The sequence below is a fragment of the Dendrobates tinctorius genome, unplaced genomic scaffold (assembly GCF_039654945.1).
Source record: "Dendrobates tinctorius isolate UK_male_01 unplaced genomic scaffold, ASM3965494v1 ptg000483l, whole genome shotgun sequence".
NCBI lineage: Eukaryota > Metazoa > Chordata > Amphibia > Anura > Dendrobatidae > Dendrobates > Dendrobates tinctorius.
Genome location: NW_027362144.1, coordinates 792,548 through 810,409, shown reverse-complemented (window position 1 = coordinate 810,409; position 17,862 = coordinate 792,548). Strand labels below are relative to the sequence as shown.

The following is a 17,862-nucleotide window of genomic DNA, read 5'->3' as shown; positions in this document are numbered from 1 at the left end:
TTAGATTAGCTATAACTTTATGGGAGAAGCTGGTATGGACTCATCAGTGGTATCATGTTTCCCAGCGTAATGAGCCCATCAAGAAAACATCAAACATCTATGCGATATGACCGTCCATTTGGGCGCAAATCCTATTTCATGTTCTGGACAGGGTAGAACTTCGAAACATACGCGGTCTCGAAGCTGGGACCGCTTAGGTTACAAAAATATGATTTTCATATCTCTAGGGTATTTGGTTCTTATGGTATAGGCTCTCATAGTTTTATTCGTTTCAAACAAAAGTTTTTCCCGCACTTTTTTTCTTCTCTTTCAGCCGAGGCACATGAGAAGCCAAATGGGGTGACAGGAAATTGGTTTATGGCACTCGGGGGAAGGGAAGCTGCTGTAGTGTGCAATGTAACTGAGACACTGGCAGGCAGCTTCTCAAAGAAAATGGAGGGTTTGTTAGCACATTGCAACAGAAAACATATCTTGCAGACATTGTACATCACACACTACATGTACACACAGCCAGAGCATGACTACTACCAGAGCACAACTACACCAGGACATGTCAGCACAACCAAGGTATGACTACAACTCATGTACTAATACACCACTACATGTACACACAGCCAGAGCAAGACTACAACCAGAGCACTACTACACCAGGACATGTCAGCACAACCAAGGCATGACTACAACGCGTATACTAATACACCACTACATGTACACACAGCTAGAGCAAGACTACAACCAGAGCACTACTACACCAGGACATGTCAGCACAACCAAGGCATGACTACAACACTTATACTAATACACCACTACATGTACACACAGCTAGAGCAAGACTACAACCAGAGCACTACTACACCAGGACATGTCAGCACAACCAAAGCATGACTACAACGCGTATACTAATACACCACTACATGTACACACAGCCAGAGCAAGATTACAACCAGAGCACTACTACACCAGGACATGTCAGCACAACCAAGGCATGACTACAACGCGTATACTAATACACCACTACATGTACACACAGCCAGAGCAAGACTACTACCAGAGCACTACTACACCAGGACATGTCAGCACAACCAAGGTATGACTACAACGCGTATACTAATACACCACAAGATGTACACACAGCCAGAGCATGACTACAACCAGAGCACTACTACACCAGGACATGTCAGCACAACCAAGGCATGACTACAACACATGTACTAATACACCACTACATGTACACACAACCAGAGTATGACTACAACCAGAGCACCACTACACCAGGACATGTCAGCACAACCAAGCTATGACTACAACGCGTGTACTAATACACCACCACATGTACACACAGCCAGAGCATGACTACAACCAGAGCACTACTACACCAGGACATGTCAGCACAACCAAGGCATGACTACAACGCGTGTACTAATACACCACTACATGTACACACAGCCAGAGCATAACTACAACCAGAGCACCACTACACCAGGACATGTCAGCACAACCAAGGCATGACTACAACGCGTGTACTAATACACCACAAGATGTACACACAGCCAGAGCATGACTACAACCAGAGCACTACTACACCAGGACATGCCAGCACAACCAAGGCATGACTACAACGCGTGTACTAATACACCACTACATGTACACACAGCCAGAGCATAACTACAACCAGAGCACCACTACACCAGGACATGTCAGCACAACCAAGGCATGACTACAACGCGTGTACTAATACACCACAAGATGTACACACAGCCAGAGCATGACTACAACCAGAGCACTACTACACCAGGACATGCCAGCACAACCAAGGCATGACTACAACGCGTGTACTAATACACCACTACATGTACACACAGCCAGAGCATAACTACAACCAGAGCACCACTACACCAGGACATGTCAGCACAACCAAGGCATAACTACAACGCGTGTACTAATACACCACCACATGTACACACAGCCAGAGCATGACTACAACCAGAGCACTACTACACCAGGACATGTCAGCACAACCAAGGCATGACTACAACGCGTGTACTAATACACCACTACATGTACACACAGCCAGAGCATAACTACAACCAGAGCACCACTACACCAGGACATGTCAGCACAACCAAGGCATGACTACAACGCGTGTACTAATACACCACAAGATGTACACACAGCCAGAGCATGACTACAACCAGAGCACTACTACACCAGGACATGTCAGCACAACCAAGGCATGACTACAACGCGTGTACTAATACACCACAAGATGTACACACAGCCAGAGCATGACTACAACCAGAGCACTACTACACCAGGACATGCCAGCACAACCAAGGCATGACTACAACGCGTGTACTAATACACCACTACATGTACACACAGCCAGAGCATAACTACAACCAGAGCACCACTACACCAGGACATGTCAGCACAACCAAGGCATAACTACAACGCGTGTACTAATACACCACAACATGTACACACAGCCAGAGCATGACTACAACCAGAGCACTACTACACCAGGACATGCCAGCACAACCAAGGCATGACTACAACGCGTGTACTAATACACCACTACATGTACACACAGCCAGAGCATAACTACAACCAGAGCACTACTACACCAGGACATGTCAGCACAACCAAGGCATGACTACAACACTTATACTAATACACCACTAAATGTACACACAGCCAGAGCATGACTACAACCAGAGCACTACTACACCAGGACGTGTCAGCACAACCAAGGTATGACTACAACTCATGTACTAATACACCACTACATGTACACACAGCCAGAGCATAACTACAACCAGAGCACCACTACACCAGGACATGTCAGCACAACCAAGGCATAACTACAACGCGTGTACTAATACACCACAACATGTACACACAGCCAAAGCGTGACTACAACCAGAGCACTACTACACCAGGACATGTACACACAACTAGACCATAACTACAACAGAAGCACTACTACGCCAGGGTATGTGCACACAGCCATAGTATGACAACACCCAGTGCACTAGGGTGAAAAGATGATGAATTCTATTTTATCCATGTTAAGTTTTAGAAATCTAGCGGAGATCAAGGATGAAATAGCGGACAGACATTGTGGAATTCTGGTTAGTAGGGAGGTGATATCTGGTCCAGAGATGTAGATCTGTGTCATCAGCATAGAGGTGATACTGAAAGCTGTCCCAGGCTGAAGGTGTAAATGGAGAAGAGCAGGGGCCCTAGACTGAGCCTTGCCGGATTCCGATGGATAGGAAGCGCGGTGAGGAGGTGGTGTGTGAGGGGGAGACGCTGAATGTCTGGTCTGTTAGGTATGGCGAGATCCATGATAGGGCCAAGTCTGTGATGCCAAGAAATGAGAGAGTCTGTAGTAAGAGGGAATGGTCCACTGTGTCGAAGGCAGAGGACAGGTCCAGGAAAAGGAGGAGGACAGAGTAGTTTCCCCTGGATTTGCCAGTTAGTAGGTTTGGTGACTTTAGTTAGGCCAGCTTCAGTGCAGTGGTGCAGCTGGAAGCCAGTCTGTAAGTGGTCAAAGAGGGAGAAGGACAGTTCAAGATGGACATGTTGTTCCAGTAGTTTTGAGGCATAGGGGAGACGTGATATCGGGTGATAGCTAGACAGAGAGGATGAATCAAGGAAGTCCTTTTTGAGGATGGGTGTGATCAAGGCATGTTTGAAGCTTGAGAATACACCAGTTGTTAGTGACTGGTTGACGTGGTGGGTTAGGGTTGCTATGAAGTCTGTGGTGAGGATGAGGTGGGGTGGGATCTGTAGATGTGTATGATATACTGTGGGATTTTACCATGTGGGGTTACAAACTTTTTATAGAAACCTGGTTATTCTTTTTTGCTTTGCAGATGTCTCTTTATCTTTTTCTTGCCATCTTAGTCTTAAGAATTCAACATCTTCAATCTCTTCTGGCATCCTGGCCCCAGCACTGTGAGTATCTAGTATTTGAGGGTTCCCATTATTCCATTTTCTAGGTCATGGCAGCTCAAACATCGGTGGCAGATGGCAGTATCTGTAGTTTGGTTCAGAACAAGAATCCTCTCGCTGTCTGTGTGTCTTTAGCTTCTGGATAGATGAGTGGACTTTGCTTGTAGGATCTTCCGCTCCAGTGAAGAGGTCATGGATTTCGCAGAAAAGTTCAAATCCTGAACTGACCAGCTGCCATGTGTAACTGGATCTATAGCAGATATCTATGGAGTTCACTTTTGACCCCACTATAGAACAGTTTCTTACTGGTCAGGGTCCTCCAAGGTTTTATAGGTCATGAGCCCCGTATTGATGTTCCTCTTAAGTAATAGCGTGTTTCTCTGCTCCTCACTCTCATCATTCTGGAGTCGTTAGCATGATGGAAGATCTTGGGGGAGAGTATGATCAGGATTTTAACATGTCTTGTCCATTTATAAATGAGGAACTTTGGGAGAAGACAATTGGGAAATAGGTGCTTGTCTACTGGCAACAGTGCGAGTCTAGAGCAAGGCGTACAGAGGTGTCAGGCGGCATTTTAGTTTTCACTTAATACAGAGGGTGAAAGTGAGGTCACAAATGATAGAAAAACCAGATTATGAGGAAAAGGTAAGCGGGAAGAACAGGGAATAGCAATATTGGTGAGGTGATAGGCCAGTCTAAAGAAATAAGTTTTTAAGCAAGCTTAAAATTGTGGATTCTGAGAATTAGTACTTTAATTGGCAAAAAACCACAGTGTATAGATTTCAAATACGAATAGTCAGGGAAGCCGGATCAAGCATCCTCACCTGAGCAACGTTTCAAGGGACCAACCTCTTTTCTTAGGCACAGAAAGGCTGCCGTTGTCTTTATTTTTGCATTCTGAGAATTAGGTTGTGGAGAAAGTGCATTATAGGGAACTGACCCAACATGAGAGCTATGTCTGTAGATGGAAGTGGGGGAATAAGATTATAAAGGATGTCCATTTTACTGGATTAGTGGAATGCAGAGCATAGGTAGTTTGGTAGGCAGAGATGAGGAGTAGATGTAGTGCAATGAGTAGAGGACAGGTAGGGTGGTAGATAGAGATGAGGGGATGTGGGACGGTGCAGCACTGTGGAGAGGACGGGTAGGGTGGTAGACAGAGATGAGGGGATGTGGGACGGTGCAGCACTGTGGAGAGGACGGGTAGGGTGGTAGACAGAGATGAGGGGATGTGGGACGGTGCAGCACTGTGGAGAGGACGGGTAGGGTGGTAGACAGAGTTGAGGGGATGTGGGACGGTGCAGCACTGTGGAGAGGACGGGTAGGGTGGTAGACAGAGATGAGGGGATGTGGGACGGTGCAGCACTGTGGAGAGGACGGGTAGGGTGGTAGATAGAGATGAGGGGATGTGGGACGGTGCAGCACTGTGGAGAGGACGGGTAGGGTGGTAGACAGAGATGAGGGGATGTGGGACATTGCAGCACTGTGGAGAGGACGGGTAGGGTGGTAGACAGAGATGAGGGGATGTGGGACGGTGCAGCACTGTGGAGAGGATGGGTAGGGTGGTAGACAGAGATGAGGGGATGTGGGACGGTGCAGCACTGTGGAGAGGACGGGTAGGGTGGTAGACAGAGATGAGGGGATGTGGGACGGTGCAGCACTGTGGAGAGGACGGGGGTGGTAGACAGAGATGAGGGGATGTGGGATGTTGCAGCACTGTGGAGAGGACGGGTAGGGTGGTAGACAGAGATGAGGGGATGTGGGACGGTGCAGCACTGTGAAGAGGACGGGTAGGGTGGTAGACAGAGATGAGGGGATGTGGGACGGTGCAGCACTGTGGAGAGGACGAGTAGGGTGGTAGACAGAGATGAGGGGATGTGGGACGGTGCAGCACTGTGGAAAGGACAGGAAGGGTGGTAGACAGAGATGAGGGGATGTGGGATGGTGCAGCACTGTGGAGAGGACGGGTAGGGTTGTAGGCAGAGCTGAGGAGTAGATGTAGTGCAATGAGTAGAATGTAACGTGCTGCTACAGTGTAATACAGCGCAACCTCCCCCAGGGGATGATTGTGAGGGCAAGAGGCTGCACACACAGCGTAGTTATAAAGAGCCACAGCACAGGTGTCACAGGTGATGAAAGAGTAGTCAGACTAGCTGAAGTCATCAACTGTCAGGAGCAGAAGTACAAAGGGAGAAAGCAAGGGCGTAGTCAGGGACGTGCGAGAGGTCAGGACCTACCAGGAACGTGGTATCAGAAATGTATGACATAAGCCATTGTCAGGGTAAAAGCCAGGGTCTAAACCGGTCATAGAGAGAGAGGTATCAGAGATGGAAAACAAGAGGCAGAGTTCAGAGATCAGGCCAAGTCATACACAATTCGGGAAGTCAGAGGCAGAAGGATCACCAGTATAGGGTCAGAGGTTCTAGCCAGGAAGCATGAGCTATAGCTGACACTGGCCCGCAGGCTGCAGAGGACTTAAATAGCCCCACCAGCTCCAGAACGAGGCAGAGGGGATTAACCTGCGCATGACCAGTCCAAAGAGAAGACAGCAGAAAACAAACTCTGGACTGGATCATGACATAGAGGACAGGTAGGGTGGTAGATAGACATGAGGAGATGTGGGACAGTGCAGCAATGTGGAGAGGATGGGTAGGGTGGTAGACAGCGGTCAGGAGATGTAAGGCGCTGCAGCACTGTGTAGAGGACAGGTAAGGTGCTAGACATAGAGGAGATGTGGGACAGTGCAGCAATGTGGAGAGGACAGGTAGGGTGTTAGATAGTGATGATATGTGGGATGGTTCAGCACTGTGGAGAGGATGGGTAGGGTGGTAGACAGATGAGATGTAGGGTGGTGCAGCACTGTGGAGAGGACAGGTAGGGTGGTAGACAGAGATGAGGAGATGTAGTACAGTGCAGTACTATGGAGAGGACAGGTTGAGTGGTAGGCAGAGATGAGATGATGTAGGGCGGAGCAGCACTGTATAGAGGACAGGTAGGGGTGGTACACAGAGATGAGGAGATGTAGGGCGGTGCAGCACTGTGGAGAGGATGGGTAGGGTGGTAGATACAGATGAGATGTAAGGTGGTGCAGCACTGTGGAGAAGACAGGTAGGGTGGTAGACAGAGATGAGGAGATGTAGGACAGTGCAGTACTATGGAGAGGACAGGTTGAGTGGTAGGCAGAGATGAGATGATGTAGGGCGGAGCAGCACTGTTTAGAGGACAGGTAGGGGTGGTACACAGAGATGAGGAGATGTAGGGCGGTGCAGCACTGTGGAGAGGATGGGTAGGGTGGTAGATACAGATGAGATGTAAGGTGGTGCAGCACTGTGGAGAAGACAGGTAGGGTGGTAGACAGAGATGAGGAGATGTAGGACAGTGCAGCACTATGGAGAGGACAGGTTGAGTGGTAGGCAGAGATGAGATGATGTAGGGCGGAGCAGCACTATGGAGAGGACAGTTTGGGTAGTAGACAGAGATGAGATGATGTAGGGCGGAGCAGCACTGTATAGAGAGCAGGTAGGGTGGTATATAGAGATGAGATGTAAGGCGGAGCAGCACTGTATAGAGGACAGGTAGGGTGGTAGACAGAGATGAGGAGATGTAGGGCGGTGCAGCACTGTGCAGAGGATAGGTAGGGTGGTAGATACAGATGAGGAGATGTAGGGCAGTGCAGCACTGTGTAGAGAGCAGGTAGGGTGGTATATAGAGATGAGATGTAAGGCGGTGCAGCACTGTACTTCCACTATGGTGTATAATAGCCGGTCCCACCCTACTGGGGTCTCATGCTCTGTGCACCCCTTCCTTCTAGATTATGCTGTGAAGGAAAAGGCGACGCATGTCCTCGAATGTCCACTAGTAGCCAAGAAAATTATCTGGAAGTTTCCACCTCACAACTGTGTAAATGGCTCAACGCACCAGAAGACTCTTTATCTGCACCACCTGAGACACCGCTGCACCGGCCTCTACACCTGCACCAACGGTCACCAAAACTACTCCCAGTACATACTGATAGATGGAGGTAAGGACCACATTGCCCAACATCTCCAGCTGGGTGGAGTCAGAATTAATATGTGGAGATGAATGACACAAGCTGCAACTACAACACTGACTCCAGGGGGAAGAAACATGAGACTGCATGGGGGCAGGACCCCTGAACACTATGAGGGAGGGAAGGAGTGAGGGATGATGGGAAATCCCCTCTAAATGTATTGCCCATGGAAAATTCACTTCTACTGGTCATCCCTGTACTGGACCAGGCATTGTACAGTCCCTCCTATCACACTGCTCTAAAGGGATCATGTAGTGTTCCTCGCATGATCTCCTCCGCAAGTTTTATGAGGCATCTCGTCAGTCATTCCTGTCCTGCTCATCACATGATCTCCTCCATAAGGTTATGCTACCATAATCTCGTCAGTGATTACAGTCCTTTCCTCTACAGGGATCATGTAGAGCGCCCCCACATGATTTGCTTCACAACATTCAGTTGGATCTCGTTAGTTATTTCTGTCCCACTGCGCCATAGGGATTATGTAGAGCTCCCCGAATCATCTCCTCCACAAGGTTTAGTTGGATACCATTGGTCCTTCCTGCCTTACTCCTTTATTTGGATCATGTAATAGTCCTCATATGATCTCCACCAAATGTTATGGTAGGTATCTCATCAGTCCTTCCACACTTCCATTCCCTCAGGACACGATCCCTTGTCCTTCTCCTGCTCTGCGGCTTCACATACCAGCCATATTCTCCAGTGTTCACTAGCTGAAAAACTCGTCCACAAAAGTCTGGTGAGAGCCAAGTCCAACAGGTACGTGGAATTATATGGACCCATTGTGCCTGGATCTCATAAACAATCTTCTGTCCGGTTAAATATTCACCAATTTGTCCTTTAGCTCCAAAATGGACCAAGACTGGAAGGAAATGAGGATCTCCCAAAATCAGCTTCTTGCGTTTGAAATTCCTCTTCCTGATTTCTGTCCGTATGAGGAGCAGGTGCATCCCATTAATGTGTCTGTGGAGCTCATGTCTGATGGTGAATATAGGACAGGACACATATCCATCTATATCCGAGATATTGGTGAGTAACAGAGATGAGTGGATCTTTTGAAATTCAAATTCTCTGACATCACAGAATTTTTCCAAAAAGTTCAATTTGCTGCATAACTAGAAAACCTTTAAGTGCTTGTAAAATGTGCAGAGCACTGGTTTCCCCCTGAAGCCCCCTCTGAGCTCTGTAATACAAACCCAGCCTGTTAATGTCCAACTGACATCTGGCTGGGGGAAAACAGATGGTAAGCGGTGGTAACCAGCAGTGGACTTATCCACGCAGTGCAGGTTCGGGCTTGTTCGGCTGATTATATTGTATAAATAGTCCAAAAATGATCCCTTTTGGGAGGAAGATGCATGAATTACTGAGGTTTGTAGTCAGGTGGTACTGATGGAAGAAGTCGTGATATTTTCACATGGTTGGGTCTAAAAATGATCCCTGTTTGGGTAGTATCAAGAGCATAGCACTTTGCTAATTGAAGAGAGAATTTTTGGATGCCTTGTGATGAAGCGGTCTCTTTAGGTAAGGAAACAATACAGATGTAAATAAGTGATTGTTTCTCAACTAGGAATAAAAAATTATCCCTTTTTGTGGTCTACAACTGGTTTTCTAGTCACAAAATGGTTAAACAAAATTAAAAGGTTGTTTTTATCGAGCCATCCAAAAATTATCACCTTTTGATCAAGAGACAAAACAGTAGTACTGAAAAAGGAGTACTGTTTTCAAAGTCAAGAAGCTATGACTTGTTGCCAAACAAACCTTTTTTTAAAAAAAATTAGCGGTACTTTGGGAATGGTTTCATGTTTGTGTATGCTGGAGAGTATGTTTCCCATAAAACGTTCATTGCATTATGCTGTAATACCGCTGCTGCCAAGGCTGTTGTTGCTGACAGTAAACTGACCAGCATCTCCTTGAATGCCCTGATCTATCTGCTCATGCCTCAGCCACTGCACAACCACACACATCCTGGCTTCCCACTGTGCTATATGGAAACAGACCTCCTTCACAGTCTCAGGTTGGATAAATGTTAATCTCTTCACTGTTATAGTCAATTTTTTGTTTCTGGTCTTCTAGTGGTGCCCAGGTCCCCGGAGAACTTGTCTGTCACCAATGAGAAGATCATTTGGTCAAACCCATCTTGGACCCGTCATCTATCCTTCTTTCCCCTGCTGTTTGAGCTGTGGGTCAACTATCGAAACAACACCATTGTAAGTACAAGATTCACGTGTGAAGATGATCTTGAAGTGAGTGAAAGTCACTAAGACAAGGTTCTTCTATTGTCTATGGAATAAAGTGTTTAAATACAAAAGGCTCCTCCAAAAGAGCTTATTTTTTCAGCTTGTAATAAAAAGATGTCTTGGGACCTGTCAACATCTGACTCAAAAACCTGAATGTTAGCCAGGCCCCACATTTTACCAGATCCTAAATTGTGACCAGTTTCTACATCTCCATCAGGATTCACTTTGTTGCCAAGTTTTCAACTGTTTTCAGGTTTCACATTCTTTCACTAAGTGCTACCTTTACATGTTCTACAAGTCCTACAGATTTCACCTCTTCACCAGGATTTTCATCAGGTTTCACGTAATCACGAGGTTATATAGCTTCACTCTCTTTACATCACTTCACATAGTTAAAGGGCTGCTCCACTTTCTGGACAACCCCTTAAATCCTCAACTGCAGAATTGAGTAGAGAAGTGGAGCGTGAGGTTCTTCAAGCACAATATGCAAACATATTTGTTTTTTCCAGGTGACAAAGACCACAGAGGAGCAAAGCTACAATGTGAAGGATGTTCGGAATTTCACTGTCCGCTGCAGAGACCTGTATAACCCTTTATTGTGGAGCTCCTGGGCCCCAACGCTGAGGATCCTGTAAGAACATCATATGCGAGGTATTCTACAGGATAATCTTCTGAAAACAGAATAATCTAGACCAAGGTTCCCACCTCGATTCCTCCCCTCCAGTCCTCCCCTCCAGTCCTCCCCTCCAGTCCTCCCCTCCAGTCCTTGCCCCCAGTCCTTGCCCCCAGTCCTCGCCTCCAGTCCTCACCTCCAATGCTCATCTCCAGTCCTCACCTCTCCATTCCCCTCCTGCCACCAACACATCATGTTTTCTGAATGTCCTTAGTATTATGCAGGCCATAGTTCCATTATCTGTACAATTCTAAGGACATCATGACAACAAAATGTGTCAGTGGCTGGTGAGGACTGGAAATGAGAAACTCTAGTCTAGACCTCTCAGTATTCTCCTTACCTTAACATTACCAGAATACTCTCATCATAACACCGTAGTGTGACCATTGGGCCCCTCCAGTCATCTCATCTCTACAATGTGACCAGTGGGGCCCTTGCTAGCAGTGGGTATAATAGACCAGTGAGGCCCCTGCTAGTATTGGGCATATTAGACAAGTGGGGCCCCTGCTAGCAGTGGGTATGTTAGACCAGTGGGGTGCCTGCTAGCAGTGGGTATGTTAGACCAGTGGGGTCCCTGCTAGCAGTGGGTATAATAGACCAGTGAGGCCCCTGCAAGCAGTGGGTATGTTAGACCAGTGGGGTCCCTGCTAGCAACGCATATGTTAGACCAGTGGGGGCCCTTGCTAGCAGCGGGTATATTAGACCAGTGGGGTGCCTGCTAGTAGTGGGTATAATAGACCAGTGGGGTCCCTGCTAGCAGTGGGTATAATAGACCAGTGAGGCCCCTGCAAGCAGTGGGTATGTTAGACCAGTGGGGTCCCTGCTAGCAACGCATATGTTAGACCAGTGGGGGCCCTTGCTAGCAGCGGGTATATTAGACCAGTGGGGTCCCTGCTAGCAGTGGGTATAATAGACCAGTGAGGCCCCTGCAAGCAGTGGGTATGTTAGACCAGTGGGGCCCCTGCTAGCAGTGGGTATATTAGACCAGTGAGGCCCCTACTAGCAACGCATATGTTAGACCAGTGAGGCCCCTGCAAGCAGTGGATATATTAGACTAGTGGGGCCCCTACTAGCAACGCGTATGTTAGACCAGTGGGGTCCCTGCTAACATTGAGTATGTTAGACCAGTGGGGCCCCTGCTAGCAGTGGGTATATTAGACCAGTGGGGCCCCTACTAGCAACGCATATGTTACACCAGTGGGGGCCCTTGCTAGCAGCGGGTATATTAGACCAGTGGGGTGCCTGCTAGTAGTGGATATTTTAGACCAGTGGAGCCCCTGCTGGTAGTGGGTATAATAGACCAGTGAGGCCCCTGCTAGCAGTGGGTATCATAGAATCATAGAATCATAGAATCGTAGAGTTGGAAGGGACCTCCTGGGCCATCTGGTCCAACCCCCTGCTCAAAGCAGGATTCGTTAAATCATTCCAGTCAGATGTCTGTCCAGCCTCTGTTTGAAGACTTCCATTGAAGGAGAACTCACCACTTCTCGTGGCAGCTTGTTCCATTCATTGATCACTCTAACTGTCAAAAAGTTTTTTCTAATATCTAATCTGTGTCTCCTCCCATTCAGTTTCATCCCATTGCTTCTAGTCTTTCCTTGTGCAAATGAGAATAAAGTTGATCCTTCTACAATGTGACAGCCCTTTAGATATTTGTAGACAGCTATTAAGTCTCCTCTCAGTCTTCTCTTTTGCAAACTAAACATTCCCAAATCCTGCAACCTTTCCTCATAAGACAGGGTTTGCAGACCGGTCACCATTCTGGTCGCTCTTTTCTGAACTTGCTCCAGTTTGTTGATGTCTTTTTTAAAATGTGGTGCCCAAAACTGGACACAATATTCCAGATGAGGTCTGACCAAAGAGGAGTAGAGGGAAATAATGACTTCACGTGATCTAGACTGTATGCTTCTGTTAATACATCCTAGAATTGCATTTGCCTTTTTTGCTGCTGCATCACACTGTTGACTCATATTCAGTCTGTGATCTATTAGTATACCCAAGTCTTTTTCACATGTGCTGTTGCTTAGCCCTATTCCTCCCATTCTGTATATGCTTTTTTCATTTTTATTGCCCAGATGTAGTACTTTGCATTTTTCCCTGTTAAAAACCATTCTGTTAGTTGCTGCCCACTGCTCCAGTTTATTTAAATCTTTTTGAATCCTCTCTCTCTCTTCTCTAGTATTAGCTATCCCTCCTAGCTTTGTGTCATCAGCAAATTTAATCAGTTTACCCTCAATTCCTTCATCTAAATCGTTGATAAAGATGTTGAACAATACAGGGCCCAGGACAGAGCCCTGTGGTACCCCACTTGAGACATTCTTCCAGCTGGATGTGCAGCCATTTACGACCACTCTTTGGGTCCGATCACTAAGCCAGTTATGAATCCACCTAACAGTTGCCTTGTCCATTCCATACTATACTATACTATATTAGACCAGTGAGGCCCCTGCTAGCAGTGGGTATATTAGACCAGTGAGGCCCCTGCTAGCAGTGGGTATATTAGACCAGTGAGGCCCCTGCTAGCAGTGGGTATATTAGACCAGTGGGGCCCCTACCAGCAACACGCATGTTAGACCAGTGGGGCCCTTGCTAGCAGCGGGTATATTAGACCAGTGGGGTGCCTGCTAGTAGTGGATATTTTAGACCAGTGGGGGCCCTTGCTAGCAGCGGGTATATTAGACCAGTGAGGCCCCTGCTAGCAGTGGGTATATTAGACCAGTGGGGCCCCTACCAGCAACGCGTATGTTAGACCAGTGGGGCCCTTGCTAGCAGTGGGTATATTAGACCAGTGAGGCCCCTACTAGCAACGCGTATGTTAGACCAGTGGGGCCCTTGCTAGCAGCGGGTATATTAGACCAGTGGGGTGCCTGCTAGTAGTGGATATTTTAGACCAGTGGAGCCCCTGCTGGTAGTGGGTATAATAGACCAGTGAGGCCCCTGCTAGCAGTGGGTATATTAGACCAGTGAGGCCCCTGCTAGCAGTGGGTATGTTAGAACAGTGGGGTCCCTGCTAGCAGTGGGTATGTTAGACCAGTGGGGTCCCTGCTAGCAGTGGGTATGTTAGACCAGTGGGGTCCCTGCCAGCAGTGGGTATAATAGACCATTGGGGCCCCTGCTAGCAGTGGGTATATTAGACCAGTAGGGCCCCTGCTAGCAACGCATATGTTAGACCAGTGGGGGCCCTTGCTAGCAGCGGGTATATTAGACCAGTGGGGTGCCTGCTAGTAGTGGATATTTTAGACCAGTGGAGCCCCTGCTGGTAGTGGGTATAATAGACCACTGAGGCCCCTCCTAGCAGTGGGTATGTTAGACCAGTGGGGCCCCTACTAGCAACGCGTATGTTAGACCAGTGGGGCGCCTGCAAGCAGTGGATATTTTAGACCAGTGGGGGCCCTGCTAACATTGAGTATGTTAGACCAGTGGGGCGCCTGCAAGCAGTGGATATTTTAGACCAGTGGGGGCCCTGCTAACATTGAGTATGTTAGACCAGTGGGGCCCCTGCTGGTAATGGGTATAAAAGACCAGTGAGGCCCCTACTAGCAACGCATATGTTAGACCAGTGGGGGCCCTTGCTAGCAGCGGGTATATTAGACCAGTGGGGTGCCTGCTAGTAGTGGATATTTTAGACCAGTGGAGCCCCTGCTGGTAGTGGGTATAATAGACCAGTGAGGCCCCTGCTAGCAGTGGGTATATTAGACCAGTGAGGCCCCTGCTAGCAGTGGGTATATTAGACCAGTGAGGCCCCTGCTAGCAGTGGGTATATTAGACCAGTGAGGCCCCTACTAGCAACGCGTATGTTAGACCAGTGGGGGCCCTTGCTAGCAGCGGGTATATTAGACCAGTGGGGTCCCTACTAACATTGAGTATGTTAGACCAGTGGGGCCCTTGCTAGCAGCGGGTATATTAGACCAGTGGGGTGCCTGCTAGCAGTGGGTATGTTAGACCAGTGAGGCCCCTGCTAGCAGTGGGTATATTAGACCAGTGAGGCCCCTGCTAGCAGTGGGTATATTAGGCCAGTGAGGCCCCTGCTAGCAGTGGGTATATTAGACCAGTGAGGCCCCTGCTAGCAGTGGATATATTAGACCAGTGAGGCCCCTGCTAGCAGTGGGTATATTAGACCAGTGAGGCCCCTGCTAGCAGTGGGTATATTAGACCAGTGGGGCCCCTACCAGCAACACGTATGTTAGACCAGTGGGGCCCTTGCTAGCAGCGGGTATATTAGACCAGTGGGGCCCCTACTAGCAACGCGTATGTTAGACCAGTGGGGCCCTTGCTAGCAGCGGGTATATTAGACCAGTGGGGTGCCTGCTAGTAGTGGATATTTTAGACCAGTGGAGCCCCTGCTGGTAGTGGGTATAATAGACCAGTGAGGCCCCTGCTAGCAGTGGGTATATTAGACCAGTGAGGCCCCTGCTAGCAGTGGGTATATTAGACCAGTGGGGCCCCTACTAGCAACGCGTATGTTAGACCAGTGGGGCCCCTGCTAGCAGTGGGTATATTAGACCAGTGAGGCCCCTGCTAGCAGTGGGTATATTAGACCAGTGGGGCCCCTGCTAGCAGTGGGTATAATAGACCAGTGAGGCCCCTGCTAGCAGTGGGTATATTAGACCAGTGAGGCCCCTGCTAGCAGTGGGTATAATAGACCAGTGAGGCCCCTGCTAGCAGTGGGTATATTAGACCAGTGAGGCCCCTGCTAGCAGTGGGTATATTAGACCAGTGAGGCCCCTGCTAGCAGTGGGTATATTAGACCAGTGGGGCCCCTACTAGCAACGCGTATGTTAGACCAGTGGGGCCCCTGCTAGCAGTGGGTATATTAGACCAGTGGGGCCCCTACTAGCAACGCGTATGTTAGACCAGTGGGGCCCTTGCTAGCAGCGGGTATATTAGACCAGTGGGGTGCCTGCTAGTAATGGATATTTTAGACCAGTGGAGCCCCTGCTGGTAGTGGGTCATTTAGACAAGTGAGGCCCCTGCTAGCAGTGGGTATAATAGACCAGTGAGGCCCCTGCTAGCAGTGGGTATATTAGACCAGTGAGGCCCCTGCTAGCAGTGGGTATATTAGACCAGTGGGGCCCCTACTAGCAACGCGTATGTTAGACCAGTGGGGCCCCTGCTAGCAGTGGGTATATTAGACCAGTGGGGCCCCTACTAGCAACGCGTATGTTAGACCAGTGGGGCCCTTGCTAGCAGCGGGTATATTAGACCAGTGGGGTGCCTGCTAGTAGTGGATATTTTAGACCAGTGGAGCCCCTGCTGGTAGTGGGTATAACAGAACAGTGAGGCCCCTGCTTGCAGTGGGTATATTAGACCAGTGGGGCCCCTATTAGCAATGCGTATGTTAGACCAGTGGGGGCCCTTGCTAGCAGCGGGTATATTAGACCATTGGGGCGCCTGCAAGCTGTGGGTATGTTAGACCAGTGGGGTCCCTGCTAGCAGTGGGTATATTAGGTCTGTGAGGCCCTTGCTAGCAGTGGGTATTTTATACCACTGGGGCCCATGCTAGCAGCAGGTATATTAGACCACTGGGGCCCCTGTTAGCAGCAGGTATATTAGACCACTGGGGCCCCTGCTAGCAGCAGGTATATTAGACCACTGGGGCCCCTGCTAGCAGCAGGTATATTAGACCACTTGGGCCCCTGTTAGCAGTAGATATTATAGACCAATGAGGCCACTGCAAGCAGTGGATATTTTAGACCAGTGGGGTCCCTGCTAGCAGTGGGTATATTAGATCAATGGGGCCCCTGCTAGCAGTGGATATGTAAGATCAGTGGGGCCCCTGCTAGCAGTGGGTATTTTAGACCAGTGGGGCCCCTGCTAGCAGTGGGTATTTTAGACCAGTGGGGCCCCTGCTAGCAGCAGGTATATTAGACCAGTGGGGCCCCTGCTAGCAGCAGGTATATTAGACCAGTGGGGCCCCTGCTAGCAGCGGGTATATTAGACTAGTGGGGCCCCTGCTAGCAGTGGGTATTTTAGACTAGTAGGGCCCCTGCTAGCAGTGGGTATATTAGACCAGTGAGGCCCCTGCTAGCAGCAGGTATATTAGACCAGTGGGGCCCCTGCTAGCAGTGGGTATTTTAGACCAGTGGGGCCCCTGCTAGCAGTGAGTATGTTAGACCAGTGGGAACCCTGCTAGTAGTCGGTTTGTTAGACCAGTTCTGGCCATATCAGCATGCTCTTCTCCATGCTCCTCTTGCTCTTCTTCGTGCTCTTCTCCTTGCTCTTCTTCTTCTTGTTGTTCTTCTTGCTCTTCTTCATTCTTCATGCTCTTTTTCTTTTTGCTCTTCATGCTTTTCTTCATGTTCTTCTTCATGCCACCAAACTTCTAGTTTCTACCATAATTGATTTCTCGTCACATCTGAGGATCATGTTTCGGGAAAAATTCCAGCTGGATTTGACCTTGAGCCATGTTGAACAACGTTTTGATGCATTTGTCATCTGATTTTTCCCTTTGGAGCCTTGAGGGACCTACTTCCATACAGAGAAAACATAATGTCCATGTCTTTTTTTCTTACAGACACCTGCTGCTCCAGAGGTCATTTTGGGAGAAGCCGTGTGGTCTCCATATTTTTTGTTTTTCTCTAGGGCTCTCTATAATTTCTTGTATTGGGGAGGTTTGTGGTATTTATCATCTATGTGATCACATGATGGAGTTGCAGTCACTAAGGTCCCTAAGGATAATGTGTCCTGTGTATAATAAACGTCCATGTGAAAAGGCAGAATGTCTCTATCTCATCTGTAATATTAGGGGATAATCTTATAGGAGAGGAATCCTAAGATCTTTCTCAGCTTGCCCACATTAGATGGAGGCTTGTCTTTTAAGGCCATTACCAGAGCGATTTCCACTGTGTCCATGGTGTTTCCATCTCCATACATTATTTTTCTCAGTAATCGAACTTGTCTTTTGAATAGTTCACACACAATTCTTTGGAGTTAGCTTTACTCCATGC

At 48.4% G+C, this 17,862-nt stretch overlaps 1 protein-coding gene across 1 annotated transcript; it reads left to right on the top strand.

Moving 5' to 3' along the window:
* The first annotated feature begins 3,817 nt into the window (after positions 1-3,817).
* On the top strand, positions 3,818-17,634 carry LOC141077946 (uncharacterized). The gene is made up of 7 exons (XM_073564729.1): positions 3,818-3,960; positions 7,769-7,978; positions 8,650-8,764; positions 8,850-9,034; positions 10,079-10,212; positions 10,752-10,893; positions 17,430-17,634. Exons 1-6 carry the CDS (start codon positions 3,825-3,827, stop codon positions 10,875-10,877), a joined length of 906 nt encoding a protein of 301 aa, XP_073420830.1. The 5' UTR covers positions 3,818-3,824; the 3' UTR covers positions 10,878-10,893; positions 17,430-17,634.
* The last annotated feature ends 228 nt before the right edge of the window (positions 17,635-17,862 follow it).

Excerpts from the sequence above, each read along its gene's own strand:
- LOC141077946 (XM_073564729.1), top strand. The coding sequence starts at position 3,825 with ATGTGGGGTTACAAACTTTTTATAGAAACCTGGTTATTCTTTTTTGCT. Across the intron at positions 7,979-8,649 it reads GTACATACTGATAGATGGAG|GACACGATCCCTTGTCCTTC; the intron begins GTAAGGACCACA and ends CCATTCCCTCAG. Across the intron at positions 9,035-10,078 it reads CATCTATATCCGAGATATTG|TGGTGCCCAGGTCCCCGGAG; the intron begins GTGAGTAACAGA and ends CTGGTCTTCTAG.